The following is a 19,177-nucleotide window of genomic DNA, read 5'->3' on the forward strand; positions in this document are numbered from 1 at the left end:
ACATCTACATGAGTACATATGCGTGCACAAATACTTCTTCTACATGGGGCCCATGCTAACAACAACCAAGGCACATGATTAACTGCACAAATACCAGATCCTCAAGAAAAAGGAATTCAATTCTAAAGTTTTCCCTTAAGTTGTATATCTACATGCAGAAGAATGAAGATAGGCCTGGTTAGGAACTGAACTGCAGTCCCTCCCTCCCGATTTCTTCTGTTTAGAGTCCTCTAATGTAACTGTATTTAGATACAGGGCCTTTAATAATGTTAAAGGAGGTCATAAGCGTGGGGGCCTATTCCCAACAGGACAAGAAAAGAAAGATGCCAGACACGGATATGCACAGAGGAGAGGTGCCGTAAGGACACAGAACAAGCCATATCCAAGTCAAGGAGAGAGGTCCAGTCTGACACCAAACGACAATACCTTGACCTTGGGCTTCCTTCCAACCTCCAAAACTGAAAATGTACACTTGTATTGTTTAAGCCACCCAGTCTGCGCTATTCTGTTATAGTAACCCTAGTGATCAGTTGTGCGACACTGTGAACATGCTTAACACTACTGAACTATATATTTAAAAATGGCTAAGAAAAGGAAAAAACAGGTAAGGAGGAAAAAATGGTTAAGATAGTAAGTTTAGGACGTGTATTTTACAATAAGAGGCTATACCTTTAAAAGAGACAGTGTTATGTTTGTTCTGCTTATCGCTGAAGTACATTAAGCTTAATTTTATATTCTCATTTATAAGTAATCTTAATATCAAATAGAAAATTAACAAAATCATGAAGAAACAGCGTATTGGATATTCTCTGAAAGCTCACTTAGCATGATTTCCACACCACCAAATCTATAGTGGAGCTTTTAAATTTTAAGAAATTCACCAGAAAAATTCTCTTAATGACCTATTCACACCACCAGCAAACCCAAGGGGAGCCATAAATCATCAAGAGGCAAAGAAGAGGCTTGGCCTATGGTGGCATAGTGGATGAAGCATCGATCTGAAATACTGAAGTCACTGGTTCAAAACCATGGGCTTGCCCAGTCAAAACACATACGACAAGCAACCAATGGACAACTAAAACAAAGCAACTATGAGTTAATACTTCTTACTCCCCTTCCTCCTCTCTCTGTAAAATCAATAAATAAAATCTCAAACCCTGGCTGGACAGCTCGGCTGGTTAGAGCATCATCCCGAAGCACAGAGGCTGCCAGTTTGATCCCCTGGTCAAGCAGATTCAGGAACAGCTCAATGTTCCCCTCTCTCTCTCTCCCTCCCCCTTTCCTCTCTCGCTAAAATGAATTTTAAAACATTTTTTTAAAGACGCAAAGAGAGCCTGACCGGGCGGTGGCGTAGTGGATAGAGCGTTGCACTGGGATGCGGAAGACCCAGGTTTGAGACCCTGAGGTCACCAGCTTTAGCGAGGGCTCATCTGGTTTGAGCAAAAAAGCTCACCAGCTTGAGCCCAAGGTCGCTGGCTCAAGCAAGGGGTTACTCGGTCTGCTGAAGGCCCGCGGTCAAGGCACGTATGAGAAAGCAATCAATGAACAATTAAGGTGTTGCAATGCACAATGAAAAACTAATGATTGATGCTTTTCATCTCTCCTGTTCCTGTCTGAATGTGCCTGTCTATCCCTCTCTCTGACTCTCTCTCTGTCTCTGTAGAAAGAAAAAGAAAAAAAAAAAAAGAGGCAAAGAGATTAGCAGATTAGCAACTGTAGTAGTTCCACTCCTTTTCTGAAAGGCTCTGATAAAAGAAACCAATCAAGGGTTAGAAGGATCTTTCTAAATAGTGATACCTGTACCATGTCAGAAGTATTTGTTCACCTATGAAACTTTCTTTTTTTTTTTTTTTACAGGGACAGAGAGAGAGTCAGAGAGAGGGTTAGATAGGGACAGACAGGCATGGAGAGAGATGAGAAACATCAATCATCAGTTTTTCGTTGTGACACCTTGGTTGTTCATTGATTGCTTTCTCATATGTGCCTTGACCGTGGGCCTTCAGCAGACTGAGTAACCCCTTGCTCAAGCCAGCGACCTTGGGTCCAAGCTGGCAAGCTTTTTTGCTCAAGCTGGCGACCTCGGGGTCTCGAACCTGGGTCCTCCACATCCAGTCCGACGCTCTATCCACTGCGCCACCGCCTGGTCAGGCTATGAAGTTATTTTTTTTTTAAATCCCGAAGGCTCTATGGAGTGTGTCTGTGCCTTTCCCCTTCCTTCTTTCCCCAGATGCGTTCTCTTTCTCTCTTCCTGGAACTTCTCCTTCCTCTTCTGTCTCTCAACACATCTCTCTCTCTCTCTCTTTCTCTCTCTCTCTCTCCTTCCCTCCCTCCCCATGTCCTGCCCCAAGATCCAAGGGCCCTTTTTTTTTTTTTTTGCCTCTGTATCTTGTTTCCTGAGCTCATTCTTTTCCAGCTCACTTCTTCTACCTCTGTGACTTTCTAAATAAACTTTCTCTTTCAGTGGTCTTGTCTCTGAATTCTTTCTTAGTCAGAACTCAAGTACTGAGGTTGCTATTAGTTTTTCTTAAGAAATGTTTTTAAAAACCCTTTCAATAGTTTCACTAAAATAACATATTAACAAAATCTACAAACTACTTAAGCAGAGAAAGTGAGGACATACTTGTCTTTTTCATTTTCTTCATGTTTGGTGAGACTACAAAGCTGAAGAGTGTCAAGCTGCTGTGTTACTTCTTCTGCCCAGCGACAGTTCACGAGTTCTCGTAGCTGGAGCGGAGCACTGCAAAGACAGATACATGTACCCAGTTCAGGAACTGAAGGTTATTTTCTAAAATAAATACATCCTGAAAGTAAACATGCAAGGTGACAGATGTGCTAATTAACTCAATAGAGGGGAATCCTTTCACAATGCATACATATACTGAATTATCCCTCTAAATATTTTACATTTTTTGTCAATTATATCTCCATAAAGCTAAAGAAAGAGATTATCAATGAAAATGAACACAATCCTCAAACTAGAGCTCATGATCACATTCCATATTACTGTTAAGATAACAAACACAGGCCCTGGCCGGTTGGCTCAGTGGTGGAGCATCGGCCTGGCGTGCAGAAGTCCCAGGTTCGATTTCCAGCCAGGGCACAAGGAGAAACGCCCATCTGCTTCTCCACCCCTCCCCCACTCCTTCCTCTCTGTCTCTCTCTTCCCCTCCTGCAGCCGAGGCTCCATTGGAGCAAAGATGGCCCAGGCGCTGGGGATGGCTCCTTGGCCTCTGCCCCGGGCGCTAGAGTGGCTCTGGTTGCAGCAGAGCGACGCCCCGGATGGGGCAGAGCATCGCCCCCTGGTGGGCGTGCCGGGTGGATCCCGGTAGAGCTCAGGCGCATGCGGGAGTATGACTGTCTCTCCCCGTTTCCAGCTTCAGAAAAATACAAAGAGGAAAAAAAAAAGATAAACACAAAATGAAAAGTATGTTTTGCAGCTTATTTTTATGTTAATATACCATTTTCAAAACAATACTATGCAAGGCCCTGGCCACTTGGTTCAGGGGATAGAGTGTTGACCTGACATGAGGAAGTCCAGGCTTCCAGTACAATCCCAGTCAGGGCACACATGAGAAGCGACCATCTGCTTCTCTTCCCTGCCCTCTCCCTCTTCTCCCCTCATAGCCAGTGGCTCAGCTGGTTTGAGCAGAGGCCCCTGGTGCTGAGGATAGCTTGGCTGATAGGAGCATCAGCCCCAGAGGGGGGTTGCTGGGAGGATGGATCTCAGTCAGGGTGCATGTAGGAGTCTGTCTATCTCCCCTCCTCTCACTTAAAATAAAAAAATTTAAAAGCTATGCAAAAAATATTGACAATTTAGATTACAGACTGAATTCTTAATTTCTCAGTTTAAAGCAATACTTTCCAAAATGATAGCCACTAGTCACATGTGACTAAAATTCAGCAAAAATAAAATTTCATCACATAGTCACACCAGATATATCTGAAATGCTAAATTGCCACATGTAGCTAACAAGGTGGACAGCAAAGCTACAGGACATTCCATCATTACAGAAAGTTCCCATTGATAGTGCAGGTCTTCTTAAAAATATGAAAAAAGATAACTATGTGAAGAAAAACAGGTAAAACATGTTAAGAGGTAGTTTAGGGAAAAAAAAGAAATATAAATGGCTAAAAATGTTTCTAAAGAAGCTCAGTTTTAGTCATTTTTTAAAAAACATTAAAAATGATAATTTTTGGCCCTCACCAGTTGGCTCAGTGGTAGAGCGTCGGCCTGGCATGCAGAAGTCCCAGGTTCGATTCCTGGCCGGGGCACACAGGAGAGGTGCCCATCTGCTTCTCCACCCCTCCCCCTCTCCTTCCTCTCTGTCTCTCTCTTCTCCTCCCGCAGCCGAGGCTCCATTGGAGCAAAGATGGCCCGGGCGCTGGGGATGGCTCCTTGGCCTCTGCCCCAGGCGCTAGAGTGGCTCTGGTCACAACAGAGCGATGCCCTGGAAGGGCAGAGCATCACCCCCTGGTGGGCAGAGCGTCGCCCCTGGTGGGCGTGCCGGGTGGATCCCGGTCGAGCGCATGCGGGAGTCTGTCCGACTGTCTCTCCCCATTTCCAGCTTCAGAAAAATACAAAAAAAAAAAAAAGATAATTTTTCACTTAGCAGAATTACAAGAAAATGATAGCTTAGTAGTATCCAGTATTGGCAGGAATGTGAGGAAAAGGCACTTTCATATCTTCTATTGGAAATGTAAAAGGGTAAAAACTACCATTCAGTGCAGTCTGGCAGCATTATCTGAAATAACCAAAAGTGGAAACAATCTAAATGCCTGTCAATGTAAGACACAAATAAATCAACAATGGTCACATAATAGATTAATCAAACATTTTTCTTTCTTTTTTTTTTTTTTTTTAGAGAGTCAGAGAGAGGGATAGACAGGGACAGACAAACAGGAACAGAGAGAGATGAGAAGCATCAATCATTAGTTTTTTGTTGTGACACTTTAGTTGTTCATTGATTGCTTTTTCATATGTGCCTTGACCACAGGCCTTCAGCAGACCGAATAACCCCTTGCTCGAGCCAGCGCCCCTGGGTCCAAGCTGGTGAGCTTTGCTCAAACCAGATGAGCCCACGCTCAAGCTGGCAACCTTGGGGTCTCGAACCTGGGTCCTTCACATCCCAGTCCACAACGCTCTATCCACTGCGCCACCACCTGGTCAGGCAAACATTTTTCAAATGACATATGCATACATCAACAAAGTTACCACCATATTTATATTTAAAAAGCAAGAGCAGAACAGTATTATCATTTGTGTAAAAAAAAATATATAAGTACACATATCAGTATATACGTAGAAAAATGTTTGGAAGAATAGATGACAAACCCAACAATTTCATTTGAAAGTGTTATTTCATGAAAAGATGAGGTGGGGGATAACAAAATCAGAAGACTTTTTATTTTATATTTATCTATACTATCAAGATTTCTGGCCCTAGCCAGTTGGCTCAGCAGTAGAGCATCGACCTGGCGTGTGCATGTGCCAGGTTCAATTCTCGGGGAGGCACAGAAAAGAGGCAACCATCTGCTTCTCACCCCTCCCCTCTCTCTCTCTGCCCATCCTGCCACCATGGCTTGATTGATTCGAGCATGTTGGCCCAGGTACAGAGAATGGCTCCATGGAGCCTCCAATTCAGCCACTAAAAATAGCTCGGATGCAAGCATGGCCCCAGATGGGCAGAGCATCAGCCCCAGAGGGGGGCTGTGGGGTGGATCCCCGTCAGGGCCATGTGAGGAGTCTATCTCTATCTCCCCTCCTCTCACCAAAAAAATAATAATAAAATTAAACCAGTAACTTTTTTTATTTCTAAAAGGTAAAACATTACACATGATTTTCTAAAAGAAGGTAAACAATGTAGTTAATGCAGTGTACCTAATTCTAGTCATAAATTCATTTATTTGCACTGCTGTATCTAGACAGATTACTTATTTTCATCTGTATTCACAAAGGAGAAATGGAGATTCCAGAAAGAATTTCATTAATACTAGGGTACATTCTGACTCTATCACCTTATTATTTTCCGAATTCACCAATAACCATAGCAAAACACTTACCGGCAGTGAGGACACTGAGCTCTCTGCTCTGTCAGCCAGCGCTGAAGAGGCAAAAAAAAATCAGATTTTGATTATAGAAACACCATGACTTTCATTTGTACTACTGAATTCTTATATACCAAATTTAATGAGTTTAACTCTCTAATGCCTGCATTAATTATAGATACAGAAATAGTAGATACCCTACTGTCTTCCTTTCATTATCATCGTGATCAGGACAAAATTTCAAAGGGACAGAACTATTCCAAAATAGCTAAGAAGCTCTTCTCCCACAGCAAAGATGTGAATATTCACACACAAAAATAATGATACCGTCCCTGCCATTTCCAAATATAAAGCACAGGGATGATTTACTTCTAACCTACCATAAAATCCCTGAGGAAGTTTAAGGCATTACTAAATTCTTTTTTAGAAAATAAAACTAAATTGAAGTGCATACATTACATATATAAACTGGACCTAAAATATGTTTAAAGCAAAATACCAAAACCTTCCTTATGTCTTAAAAGTTCTACATTTCACCTGACCTGTGGGGGGGCGCAATAGATGCAGCATTGATCTGGAATGCTGAGGTCGCCAGTTCTAAACCCTGGGCTTGCCGGGTAAAGGCACACACAAGAAGCAACTACTATGGGTTGATGTTTCCCACTCCTCCTCCCTTCTCTCTTTCTCTCTCTCTCTCTCCCCCACCCCAATAATACCAATAAATAAAATCTTTAAAAGAAAAGTTCTAACCTGACCAGGCGGAGGTGCAGTGGATAGAGCGTTTTGGGGATGTGGAAGGAAGGACCCAGGTCCGAGACCCCGAGGTCGCCAGCTTGAGCGCGGGCTCATCTGGCTTGAGCGAGGGCTCATCTGGTTTGAGCAAAAGCTCACCAGCTTGGACCCAGGGTCGCTGGCTCCAGCAAGGGGTTACTCAGTCTGCTGAAGGCCCTCGGTCAAGGCACATATGAGAAAGCAATCAATGAACAAATAAGGCAGCGGTTCTCAACCTGTGGGTTGCGACCTACAGGTTGAGAACCGCTGAACTAAGGTGTCGCAACACGCAATGAAAAACTAATGATTGATGCTTCTCATCTCTCCGTTCCTATCTATCCCTGTCTATCCCTCTCTATGTAAAAAAAAAGTTCTACATTTCAGTAACTTAAATATCTAGATAACTTTGTTTCCACATAATTATAAAGGTTTTATAAAGCCTTTCAATTATAAAATGTCTCCACAAAACCTCAAATTCTATTAATTTAATAGTTTTAATTATTACTGGATAGGGAGTTATATCATACCATATACAAAGAAAATGCTAAGATTTTCTGAATACCTTTCCAAAAACAATAACTTTATGATGGGTTTTTGTTTTTTGTTTTTTTGTATTTTTCTGAAGCTGGAAACGGGGAGAGACAGTCAGACAGACTCCCGCATGCGCCCGACCAGGATCCACCCGGCACGCCCACCAGGGGGCGATGATCTGCCCATCTGGGGCGTCGCTCTGTTGCGACCAGAGCCACTCTAGCGCCCGGGGCAGAGGCCAGGAAGCCATCCCCAGCACCCGGGCCATCTTTGCTCCAATGAAGCCTCGCTGCGGGAGGGGAAGAGAGAGACAGAGAGGAAGGAAAAGGGGAGGGGTAGAGAAGCAGATGGGCGCTTCTCCTGTGTGCCCTGGCCGGGAATCGAACCTGGGACTTCTGCACGCCAGGCCAACGCTCTACCACTGAGCCAACCGGCCAGGGCCTTATGATGGGGTTTTTTAATAAACCCCCCACCAAGCAGTTTCTCCTCCAAATGCAAGCTTTATCTGGGTTAGGAAATTGATGATGGTTCCTACCACTTTATCTTCATTTATTTTTCCTTTCTTTTTTTAATTTCATGTTTTTAGTGAGAGACAGACAGGAAGGGAGAGAGATGAGAAGCATCAACTTGTAGTTGCAGCACCTTAGTTGTTCACTGACTGCTTCTCATTCATGCCTTGATGAGGAAAGGGCTCCTGCCAAGCCAGTGACCCCTTGCTCAGGCCAGCAACCATGGGGTCATGTCTATGATCCCTTGCTCAAGCCAGCAACCCTGCACTCAAGCTGGTGACCTCGGGGTTTCAATCCTGGGTCCTCAGCCTCCCAGGTCAATGCTCTATCTACTGTGCCACCACCTGATCAGGCTATTTCTCCTTTTTTAGTGTTTTTATTTTATTGATTTTAGAGACAGGAAGAAAGAGAGAAAGGAACATCAGTATGTGCCCTGACTGGGGATCGAACTGGCAACCTCAGTGCTCTTGGAAGATGCTGTAACCAACCGAGCTATCCCGCCAGGGTTAGTTGATATTTTAACAGAATGTAAAACCTTAGTAGAGAATAGTACTTGATAGTTTCCAAATTACTTTCTAGCTTATCTCATTAATGCCACAACCATACTGTGAGCCGGTCTTGCTATCCACATTCTACTGCTGAGGAAACAAGGCTAAGACAGATTGAGTCTCAGTTTATGAGAGGGAGAACTATCACAGTATATACTGTATCTTCTGCATGTGGTATAGTGGCAAAGAACAAAGACTCTATAGCCAGATTACCTGGGTTCAAATCCAGCTCAACCATTTGCCAGCTGTGACTGGAAGCAAATCATTTTAATTGTAGAGATACTACTCTTCACAAAGGGATATTTATCTTCCTTAGGCAAAAATAAGGAACCACAGAAAAATTCTAAGGAGAAGCGCATGTTAGATGGCTTTGATTTTCCCAGTAGAGGAAATATCCACTAAGAGTCAAGTGGTCTGCAGATGTGCTACTGAATCCTCATGTACAACCAAAATAGGTTCTGACATCTTAAGCTTCCTCCTGATTTTGTCTGAGGCAATCATCTACATTCAAGTTTTAAAACCTCTGGATTTTATTCATCTCTAAGGTCTCTCCTAACTCTAAGATTGTATTTTATTCCTTGCCTCTGAACTTGTTTAGGGGCCTTACCCCCTAAACAAGTATAAACTGTCCCTCCTCTGGGTCTCACAGCCTTTCGTTAGCTCCTCTTTACGATGGTAAACATTCTTCGATGTAAACACGAAGTCCATTCTCTCGATAAGATTTAAGCTTCTTCAGGGCAGGTACTTCCTCATTTATCTTCACCTTCCTCAAGCCCAGACACAATGCAGGCCAGCCCATCTAAAGTACTCGTTCAATGTGCAGTGATTTATTAATGTAAACATACTAAAATTACAGTGGATTTTTTAATTGATTGATTTTAGAGACAGGGAGAGGGGGGTTAGAAGCATTCATTTGTTGTTCCACGCAGTTGTGCATTCATTGGTGGTGACCCATATCTACCCTGACCAGAGACCAAACCCACCACCTCAGTGTTTCGGGACATCAACCTAACCCATTGAGCTAACCAATCGGGTCTCGTGGGCTTCGGTTTCCAGACATTTCATGGCAGTTATCACTTGATTATTCATCTCCGTAGTATTAAGCAATATGCACTGATGGTCTCCCTATTAAGGAACATTCCTTTCAGAAATTTTTTAGAAGGGCACAAAATGTAAAGAAAAAGATTTTTAAGTGATTAATTTTTACAATATATCCTACATATACTAAATGCATGTAAAAAAAATTACAACTTACCCTGATACAGCTGAAACAACAAAGCTTGGAGCAATGAGGACAGAGGCGTGCATCCCGCAATTTCTCCATACAAATGAAACATCGGAAAACCTCAGCAATGCTCTGAAAACAATGGAAGGTGTCAGGTCCACCAGATTAGGCAACTGAATCAGGAATAAAAGGCATGCTTAAAATAATTCGCTTAACTACATTTACTTTGTGTTGATAACATCTCAGTTTTAACTTTATTCCATATCAAGACTTAGTTACTCAAGGTCCAAGGTCCCTCAGAACATCTAAGCTTCACAATGGTTCTATTCTAAGGGAAGGATATGAAATGTAAACGTAGACTCATGCACAAATATTTTCACTGAACTATGAATTATAATGGCAAGAATCTGGCTAGCCAAATTTCCAAGTATTAATTAAATTATCACAGTTAACGCAGATTACAAAAGTCCCTACAAATATCCCTTGAATTATTTCATGATACAGAAAAATGCTTACATGTTAACAGTAAGGGGGAAAAAGGCAGACTGTATTATTAAAGAAACAATATGTGGCCCCGCCAGTTGGCTCAGTGGTAGAGCATCAGCCTGGCATGTGGAAGCCCCAGATGCAATTCCAGCCAGGACACACCTGAGAAGGGACCATCTGCTTTTCTACTCCTCCCACTCCCCCTCCCTCTCCTCTCTCTCTCTTTCTCTCTTCCCCTCCCATAGACAAGGCTCAATTGATTAGTGTTGATCAATTGGAGCACACTGGCCCCCAGTGCTGAGGATGGCACCAAGGATCCTCCTCGGGTGCTAAAAATAGCTTGGTTTTCAGCATGGAGCAGCCGCCACAGATGGGGGTGGATCCTAGTAAGGGCGCATGCGGGAGTCTATCTCCCCTCCTCTCCTTTAAATTTAAAAAAAATTTTGGGGGAAAAAAGGAACAAAATGAACGTCTTACTTTTTCTGCAATTCCCCAAGTGGGATGAATTGTTTTTAAAATTTTTAAATGATACATATCCTAATAGCAGTGTACTTTGATTAAACTAATTCAGAATTCAGAAACCCATATTTCTGCCCTGATGCTGCAACCAAGTGCTACTTATTTGAGCCTGAGATTCTGCCCTTATTGAAGAAACATTATCTTTGCAAACAAGGCTCATATGAATCAATTTAAGAAGTAACTGGCGCCCTGGCCGGTTGGCTCAGCGGTAGAGCGTCGGTCTAGCGTGCGCCCAGGTTCGATTCCCGGCCAGGGCACACAGGAGAAGTGCCCATTTGCTTCTCCACCCCTCCGCCGCGCCTTCCTCTCTGTCTCTCTCTTCCCCTCCCGCAGCCAAGGCTCCATTGGAGCAAAGATGGCCCGGGTGCTGGGGATGGCTCTGTGGCCTCTGCCTCAGGCGCTAGAGTGGCTCCAGTCGCAACATGGCGACGCCCCGGAGGGGCAGAGCATCGCCCCCTGGTGGGCAGAGCGTCGCCCATGGGCGTGCCGGGTGGATCATGGTCGGGCGTATGCGGGAGTCTGTCTGACTGTCTCTCCCTGTTTCCAGCTTCAGAAAAATGCAAAAAAAAAAAAAAAAAAAAAAAGAAGTAACTGGCAAGTAAACAGGTATAACTAAGTGTAGGTTATATGTTATTTTTTACATAATTCACATTTATTTTTACTCCATTCTATGAGAATTAAACTCTCCGAAAACCAAGGTAAAGTTACCAAACCCTTATAATACCTTCACATGAATTAAACAGAAAATTACTCGAGTCTAATCACGACTCTGCAAGGCCAGGAAGAACCTGAGAGCTGCAGACAGGAAGACCGTTCGGTGAACTAGTTTCAAGTGGAGTGCCCAGTAAGCCTTACTAAGCAAGGCCTTAGTATTTGGAAGATTCAAAATTGGACAACTGTTATACAATTATGTGCAATAACCAAGCTATTTCTTTTTAACGTTCCTAGCCTTTACGTTAAGTACCCCAACCATTTTAAATCACAGTTTGTGTCAGGCATTCAAATAGGTTGTTCTGGCAAAACTACAGCCAAATAAGATAGTAAGAGTATAACCTCCCTCAATCTAGGAACTGCAGTGATCAACACTGCAGAGGGAGGAACGACTACGGATTCGGAGATCTGGATCCGCGCAGGAACTCGCAAGAACTGGCTGTGAGCGGCAGGACACGGCCGTCTGATGAATTTGCAGTTCTGCTCTGCACAGGTGGAGTTTGCAAAACCCCTGCGGGGATGAGTACCGGTGCCGAGACAACACGAAAACGCCAGGATACGCACCACCTGGCCGCGGGGACGGTCGGAGCACGGCACCCTCGGGCTGCCCACCAAGCACTGCGTCCCTCGCCCGGGACCAACCCTCTCCACAGCGGCAGCGACTGAGGGTGCCCTACCTCGGACAGGACTAGGGCACAGCGACCCGATTAAGGGGCACCCAGCGGGGCAGCGAGGAGACGAACCACCACCATCCTCAAACGTCCTCACCTCTACGCTCAGTTCATCCATTGCCTCCGACTCTCGGCGGCGCCCTCCGCGACCCGCGGAGTCCGTGCTCGGACCTATTAGGCGTCGGGGGAAGGGCGCCAGTTCAAACGACTGCAAAGAACAAGCCGGCTCCCAAGTCAGGAGGCTCCAACGGCCGCCCCACCTGCGCGCCCCATCGCTTCAGGTTCGGAACCAGCTACACCCACTTCGCCATTTTTTTATCCGCGTGCCGGCCCTCGGGCGCAGCGGGAGGGCGAGCGGTGGCCGCAGCTCCTTCCTCCCGACTCAGCCACCCGCCGGGGACCGCAAGGCAGCCGTGGCCCACGTGATACGGGCGGGCCGGCGCGCGCGTACGCAACCGCCGCTGGAGCCCGGCGGCGCTGGTCTCCCGCGAGGAAGGCGCTGCAGGGAATCCACCAACACCAACGGTAACCAGGGCAGCTGGAGGCGCGGCGCCGCACAAGGCAACAGCGCGCATGCGCAGAGGGCGCGGCGTTAGGGGAGCGAGCGAGGCGGGGGCGCACACGAAATTTGGCGGTCGGCTGCCCTCCCATGGCTCCCCTTGGAACCCCGCATAACGCAGGCGACCGGGAGCGTGGGGATTGGCGGGGCCCCGCCCCTTCAGGGGAGGGGCAGTGGTCCACTCGTCTCAAACTTGCGCGCCAAAGAGTGGAACCACCTGGAGTGCTTGTGAAGACGCAAGCTCCGGAGCCGCAGCCCTAGCTATTCGGACTCCCCGATTCTAGAGTCGGGCCCCACCGAACCCACGTTTTCAACAGCCACTCTCGGTGATTTGGCTGTAGGTGATCTATGGCGCGCCCCTTGCAAAACCGTGGTGCAGAGGCTTCCTTGCTCGTGTATTTTTTCTCTGGGAGGAAGCCCAGAGACTCCGGTTTTAAAGACTTCCGCCCCACCTATGGAAGCGAAGCTCCACTGGGAAGCGTAGAGCTGTGTGGTTTCTTATTCCGGGGGTGGGAGAACGGGACCAGATTGTGTAGATGTAAGACCCACACCACGCCCTGCATATCTTGCCGCTTGAGGTGAACCGTTGCAATGAGACAATACACAATGCAAATGAGTATCAGCTGTATTCAGCTTTCCTATTTTGGAGGCAGCTTTCTACTTTCTAGCATAGGAAATGTTTAAATATTACAGGGATTCAAGATGTAAGGCAAAAGGCATTCATCAAATTATTAATTTGAAATTATTTTTATTTCTGGGGTTTATTGCAAATAACTATTACGCTTAGCCCAAACTAGAATGCACATGTATTGAATCAACAATGACCTAGAAAGTTCTTGAATATCAAAGTATTTGAACTTTCTTATGAGTGGGCAACACTTTTTTTTAGAACTAGGTTAAGCCATGAACAAAGATAATTTAAGAAAATTCGTGACTGAAATTCTTTTACCAAAAATTATTTATGTACATGAACTTCCTTAATATTAATTGCCTCAGTACTGAAGAAAATATGTTACTAAAGTGTGACTTTTTGTCCTTGAAATATTCAAACTAGACAGGACAATTTTTTTTTTAATTTATTCATTTTAGAGAGGAGAGGGAGAGAGAGAGAGAGGAGAGACAGAGAGAGAGACAGAGAGAGAGAAGGGGGGAGGAGCTGGAAGCATCAACTCCCATATGACCAGGTAAGCCCAGGGTTTCGAATTGGCGACCTCAGCATTTCCAGGTCGAGGCTTTATCCACTGTGCCACCACAGGTCAGGCGACAGGACAATTTTAAATGCAGCTACTCTCCCAGCCCTATTTGTCACCTCTTATTGGTCAATGGACAAATACATGCTCATAACAGAAAATTTTAAAGTTATATTAAAGTATAATTCTATATAACCTGCAGACCTAACATTTGATGCAATTTTCCTAGTCCTTTCAAGGCCTTTTTTTTTTTTTTAATTTTTTATTTATTCATTTTTAGAGAGGACAGAGAGAGGGAGAGAGGGAGAGAGATAGGGCGAGAGAGGAGAGAGACAGAGAGAGAAGGGGGAGGAGCTTGAAGCATCAACTCCCATATGTGCCTTGACCAGGCAAGCCCAGGGTTTCGAACCAGCAACCTCAGCATTTCCAGGTTGACGCTTTATCCACTGTGCCACCACAGGTCAGGCTCAAGGCCTTTTTATTACATATGTGGAAATACTTATTGAAGGATTACTAAATATACTTCAATATTTATCTTTCAAAACCAAACACCATCTCGTGTTTCCAACCATTCAGGCACAGTTAAGTGCTTTGCTCAGGATCACACAGTTGGAATTTAAAACCTGCTACTGTACATATTTATGTCTCAGACATGATGTCAAAACCCAATTTTAACTTTAAAACTGCAATATCTGTTTCCCCTCTCAGCATTTCCCAGAACGTTAACAGTAATAATTTATAGGCCATCTGACCTCTTATTGCATAGATACTGTCAGGTATGGCCCAAAAGAAGTCACAGGGGATCAAAATTGATCAAAAGGAATATTTATTTGAGGCTTGTTTGTGCTGTAGGTGGTCATGTCTTAAGGATGACAACCTCTCCAAAGGTAGGGGAGAGGTTATATAGGGGAATGGTTGGCGCAGGTGGCTGGTGTCTAGTTAACCTGTCCATCAGTCTGGCAGATGTTCTCACAGTGGTTCCTTTGTGCCCTCAGGGATGGAAGGTTCCTTCCAATCTGAGATGAGAGTTTACAGAAACTACCATGATTCATGTCTAGAAAGTTATTTTTACAACCTGACTGAAACTGGCGTAGGGCTAGACTATTGTGATGTTTTTTAATGTTTATTTTATTGATTTTAGAGATAGAGGGGGAGAGAGAGAGAGAGAGAGACAGGAACATTGAACTGTTCCTTTATGTGCCCTGACCAGGGATTGAACCAGCAACCTCTGTGCTTCAAAACAATGCTCCAACCAACCGAACCATCTGGCAGGGCCAGACTATTGTGATTTTATTAAGGTCAGTTATTTTTCTTATGTTAAGCGAATCTGGCAGCTGCTGGGAACAACTTACAACTTAGGCCTAACTGATATACCAAGATTTACTTTCCTGTTTACCTGGTATTAGCCAGATGTGTGTAGCATATTGCTATTATAAATAACCCTGTGATTAACATTTGTGCCAAGAGCTTCCCCTACTTTCAATAATTACTTTATTGTCAGGTTATTTAAAAATAAATAGGGATGGCTTGACCAGATGGTGGCACAGTGGATAGAGCTTCGGACTGGGATGCAGAGGACCCAGGTTCGAGACCCCGAGGTCGCCAAGCTTGAGTGCGGGCTCATCTGGTTTGAGCAAAAGCCCAACAGCTTGAGCCCAAGGTCACTGGCTCCAGCAAGGGGTCACTCGGTCTGCTGAAGGCCCGCGGTCAAGGCACATATGAGAAAGCAATCAATGAACAACTAAGGTGTTGCAACGCACAATGAAAAACTAATGATTGATGTTTCTCATCTCTCATCTCCGTTCCTGTCTGTCTGTCCCTGTCTACCCCTCTCTCTGACTCACTATCTCTGTAAAAAATAAATAAATAAATAAAATTTTAAAAAATAAATAAATAGGGATGGCCCTGGGTGGTTGGCTCAGTGGTAGAGCATCAACCTGGCATGTGGAAGTCCCAGGTTCAATTCACAGTCAAGGCACACAGAAGCGACCTTCTGCTTCTCCTCCCCTCTCCCTTCTCTTCCCCCCTCTCTCTTCCCCTCCTGCAGCTATGTTCTGCCCATCTGGGGCCCATGCCCGCAACCAAACTATTTTTAGTGCCTGAGGCGGTGGTTTCACGGATGTGCCTTGAATCAGTTGAGCCATGGCTTCTTCAGTCAGTGGTGACAGCTAGAAAACAAATGACAAAGTCTTTATTTCAAAAACATTTAAAGGTTTTAACTACACTTTATTAAAAAAAAACCTTTAAAGACTTAAATTAATTTAGTTAACTACCTTATCACACCAATTTTCCATAAACTCATACCATGTATGTGATCACAAATTTAGGAAAGTAGGGAAGAAATAGATTATTTGGCTATCCACATACAAAGTATTTTGATGTTCCAGCTTCCAAAGAATTTGCAATTAAGTTGATAAAGACCAAGAAATCAAACAATTTAAGGACTACAATTGAACAGAACCAAAGAAGTCGCATTTGAATGTCATATTGTTAAAGTATTTTGAGAAAGAAATGTGAAAAAAATAATCTGGAAGTTTTCTCAGAAGTAAAAACTTGGGCTAAATTTTGAAGGGTAATTAAGGTGCTTTAAGCTGCAAGTAACAAATACATTTCAAAATGGACAAATAATAATAAGTTGTTATCACTGCATAATAAATCCAGAAAAAGGATAGACTTCAGGACTGGCTATTCAGCAGCTCAAAAATATAAGGATTTGCTTTTTTCCATCTAATGGCTCTGATATCCTTGATGGTGACTTTATCCTCAAGCTGACAGGAAACTAGATCTGGCAGTGCTCGGCATCACATCTATACAAAAGGCTTAGAAGAAGAAAAGTTCTCTCTTCCCCAGGGTATCTCAGGAGTGAAGAAACTCTTCCTCATTTTCTACTTCCAGAATTTCCCTCCTCCCATGTCATGTGGGTTAAAAACCCACTCCTGAATCAAGTTTAAAGGAAAACCCATTGCCCTTGCCAATCGAGCACACACTGAAGCTGAGGATAGTGCCAACTTTATTTACCCCCAGGCATGAGGCTGTGAGTGATGGCACACGTCTTGAGAAGAGCAGCACTCTCTAGGGCAGGAAGGAAGAACAGATGCTGAGAAAAGAACCAGCGGGTAGTAGCCACAAAAGCAAAGGGAACAAGAGACGCTGAGGGGAACTTGTAAAGGATTTTCACAGAGCACCAACAAACAGGCTGGCTGAAACAAAGTGTCCTACAGGGAATTAATAGGAGGTAGAGTTTAAAGAATCACTCAAATAGTTACAGATCTGCCTAACTATATGCAATAGTCCCAAAATATGTTCCAAGACCCCCCAGTGGATGCCTGAAATTGGAGACAGTACTGAACCCTATATATACTATGTTTTTTCCTGTACATACATAGATACCTATGATCAAGCTAACCGGCCAGGGCCCCTCTGTGCCCTTTTTAATTGCCCTTCCCTCCTTCACTATTCTTCTCCTCTCATGACATAACAGAAACTAAACTATCATTTTAGGCCCTGGCTGGTGGATCAGTGGATAGGGTGTCGGCCCAACATGCCACCATCTGGGTTTGATTTCTGGTCAGGGTACACAGGAGTAGCAACCATCTGCTTCTCCTCCCCTCTCTCTCCCCCTTGTCTCCCTTTTCCCCTCCCAAAACCAGTGGTTCAGTTGATTCCAGGGAGGCTCCAGGCACTAGGATAGCTCCTGGGAGTGCATGCCTCGGGTGCTAAAAATAGCTTGGTACTGGATCATACGCCCCAGATGGAGTTGCCGGGTGGATCCCAATCAGGTCGCATATGGGAGTCTGCCTATCTCCCCACCTCTAACCTAAAAAAAAAGAAAAGAAAAGAGAAAAAAAAGAGCTCAAGGATGGGTGAGTCCTCCAAATTCCATAGGATTCTTTGTTTATTTTTTAGCAAGAGACAGGAACAGAGGGAGATGAGAAACATCAGGTTGTAGTTGTTGCACTTTCAGTTGTTTATTGATTGCTTCTCACATGTGCCTTGACTGGAGGACTCCAGTAGAGCCAGTGACTGCTTGCTCAAGCCAGTGCTGACCTTGGAATCATGTGATGATCCCACACTCAAGCCAGTGACCTCCCAGTTTCATACCAAGGACCTCAGTGTACCAGGTTGACACTCTATCCACTGTGCCACCACCAGTCAGGCCAAATTCCACGTTTTAAAGGAAGCCAACCCAATCAAAAACAAACAAACAAACAAACTGGTAATGCAGATGGGGAAAGAAGGGCTAAAGATAAAACAAGGGAACGAAGAGAAGAAAAAAGCTTGGGCGATGAAGCTGATAGTCTAGGGACGCGAGGGAGCGAATAAAGAGGACAAAGGAGAGAAGGATCCTTAGAAAACTAGGACAGATCTCCAGCTTGGCGCCCTCCTGCAGTCTAAGCAGCACGGGAGAATTTTCCAATTATTAATATTTGTATCCCTCCCCTGAATGAAACTAGGCAACTCCAGAGCAGGGTGCCTAGCCTGTCACAATCCTGCCCATGCTCCAGCACAGGAGCTCCTAGTTCAGGTGCCAGACGCTAGCTCCACCATCCAAGGGCACTGCCTGCCACCTCCGGCCAAACAGAAACTGGTCTAGGAGCTTTCTTGGCCGCTAGAAAGTTAAGCTCGCAAGTTTAGCATCCTTGGTCAGACTTTCTCAGTCTGCCTGAAGGGATTTCTTTTGCCCCCTTTGGCTTATCCCCACCCAACCCCACCCTCCTTCCTCTTCTGAAGCGTGAACAAGCTCTTCCCCTTCTTGGGGCTTTTGGAGACTATTTCAGTCACGTCTTTTTGGTAAAAATAGGAATGTCTGCACCAGCTACAGCTCCTTGAGGGGGCAGAAATGAGAGGGCAAGGAACAAAAAATCCCAATGGCCCCACACCCTCAGCATCTCCCGCCATTTCCTTCACCAGCTTCCGGGATATAACGCCTTCTCCCTTCCCCCGCAGCGGTACAATGACTAGGCGGTGGCGACTTCCTTTGGTGCAACAGTAGGGAACTCAGGTCTGGTCCAGCCTCCGCCGCCCTGGGATCCGGCCACTCCAAACTGCCTTCCGCCTCGGAGGCCATCGGGGAAATATAAATTACCCAGTAAATCTCCTTTACTTTACACTCACCATCAATTCCAGTTTATCGATCTCCTCCTCCATGTTGACATTCCTCAGGCCCTGGCAGCGCTTAAGCCTCAAACCAGACCAGCACTGAGGGTCCCTATTGGACAGCTGTCACTCAACGTCTTGCACTCATTGGCTCCTCCGCTTCACCGGTTCCCGCCCACTTGAGACTAGGTAACGCCTTACCTCATCTAAATACCTTTTCTTGTTGGGCAAAGACACAAAGTGCCGCAGGAGGATTGGCTGCTGGACACTCTTTTTTGCATTGGCTACACCCTCATCTCTTTCTACAATTTCATG

At 44.9% G+C, this 19,177-nt stretch overlaps 1 protein-coding gene and 1 long non-coding RNA gene across 3 annotated transcripts in view; both read right to left on the reverse strand.

Annotated features, from left to right (window-relative positions):
- Positions 1–12,534, reverse strand: part of TRIM37 (tripartite motif containing 37) — a 99,433-nt gene extending 86,899 nt beyond the window's left edge. For both annotated transcript variants that reach the window (XM_066264069.1, XM_066264070.1), the window contains exons 1-4: positions 12,114–12,534; positions 9,660–9,761; positions 6,061–6,101; positions 2,621–2,737 (exon numbers count right to left, since the gene is read on the reverse strand). In XM_066264069.1, coding sequence (XP_066120166.1) covers positions 2,621–2,737; positions 6,061–6,101; positions 9,660–9,761; positions 12,114–12,134 — 281 coding nt within the window. In that variant the 5' untranslated portion in view covers positions 12,135–12,534. The remainder of the gene's footprint in view (positions 1–2,620; positions 2,738–6,060; positions 6,102–9,659; positions 9,762–12,113) is intronic.
- A 2,040-nt stretch (positions 12,535–14,574) lies between these two features.
- On the reverse strand, positions 14,575–19,029 carry LOC136323656 (uncharacterized). Its single transcript, XR_010728998.1, has 3 exons — positions 18,881–19,029; positions 15,865–15,933; positions 14,575–14,781 (listed from the first exon to the last, which is right to left on the reverse strand). It is a non-coding gene; the product is annotated as an uncharacterized lncRNA (long non-coding RNA).
- Between the last annotated feature and the right edge of the window lie 148 nt (positions 19,030–19,177).

The sequence above is a fragment of the Saccopteryx bilineata genome, chromosome 2 (genome assembly GCF_036850765.1).
Source record: "Saccopteryx bilineata isolate mSacBil1 chromosome 2, mSacBil1_pri_phased_curated, whole genome shotgun sequence".
NCBI lineage: Eukaryota > Metazoa > Chordata > Mammalia > Chiroptera > Emballonuridae > Saccopteryx > Saccopteryx bilineata.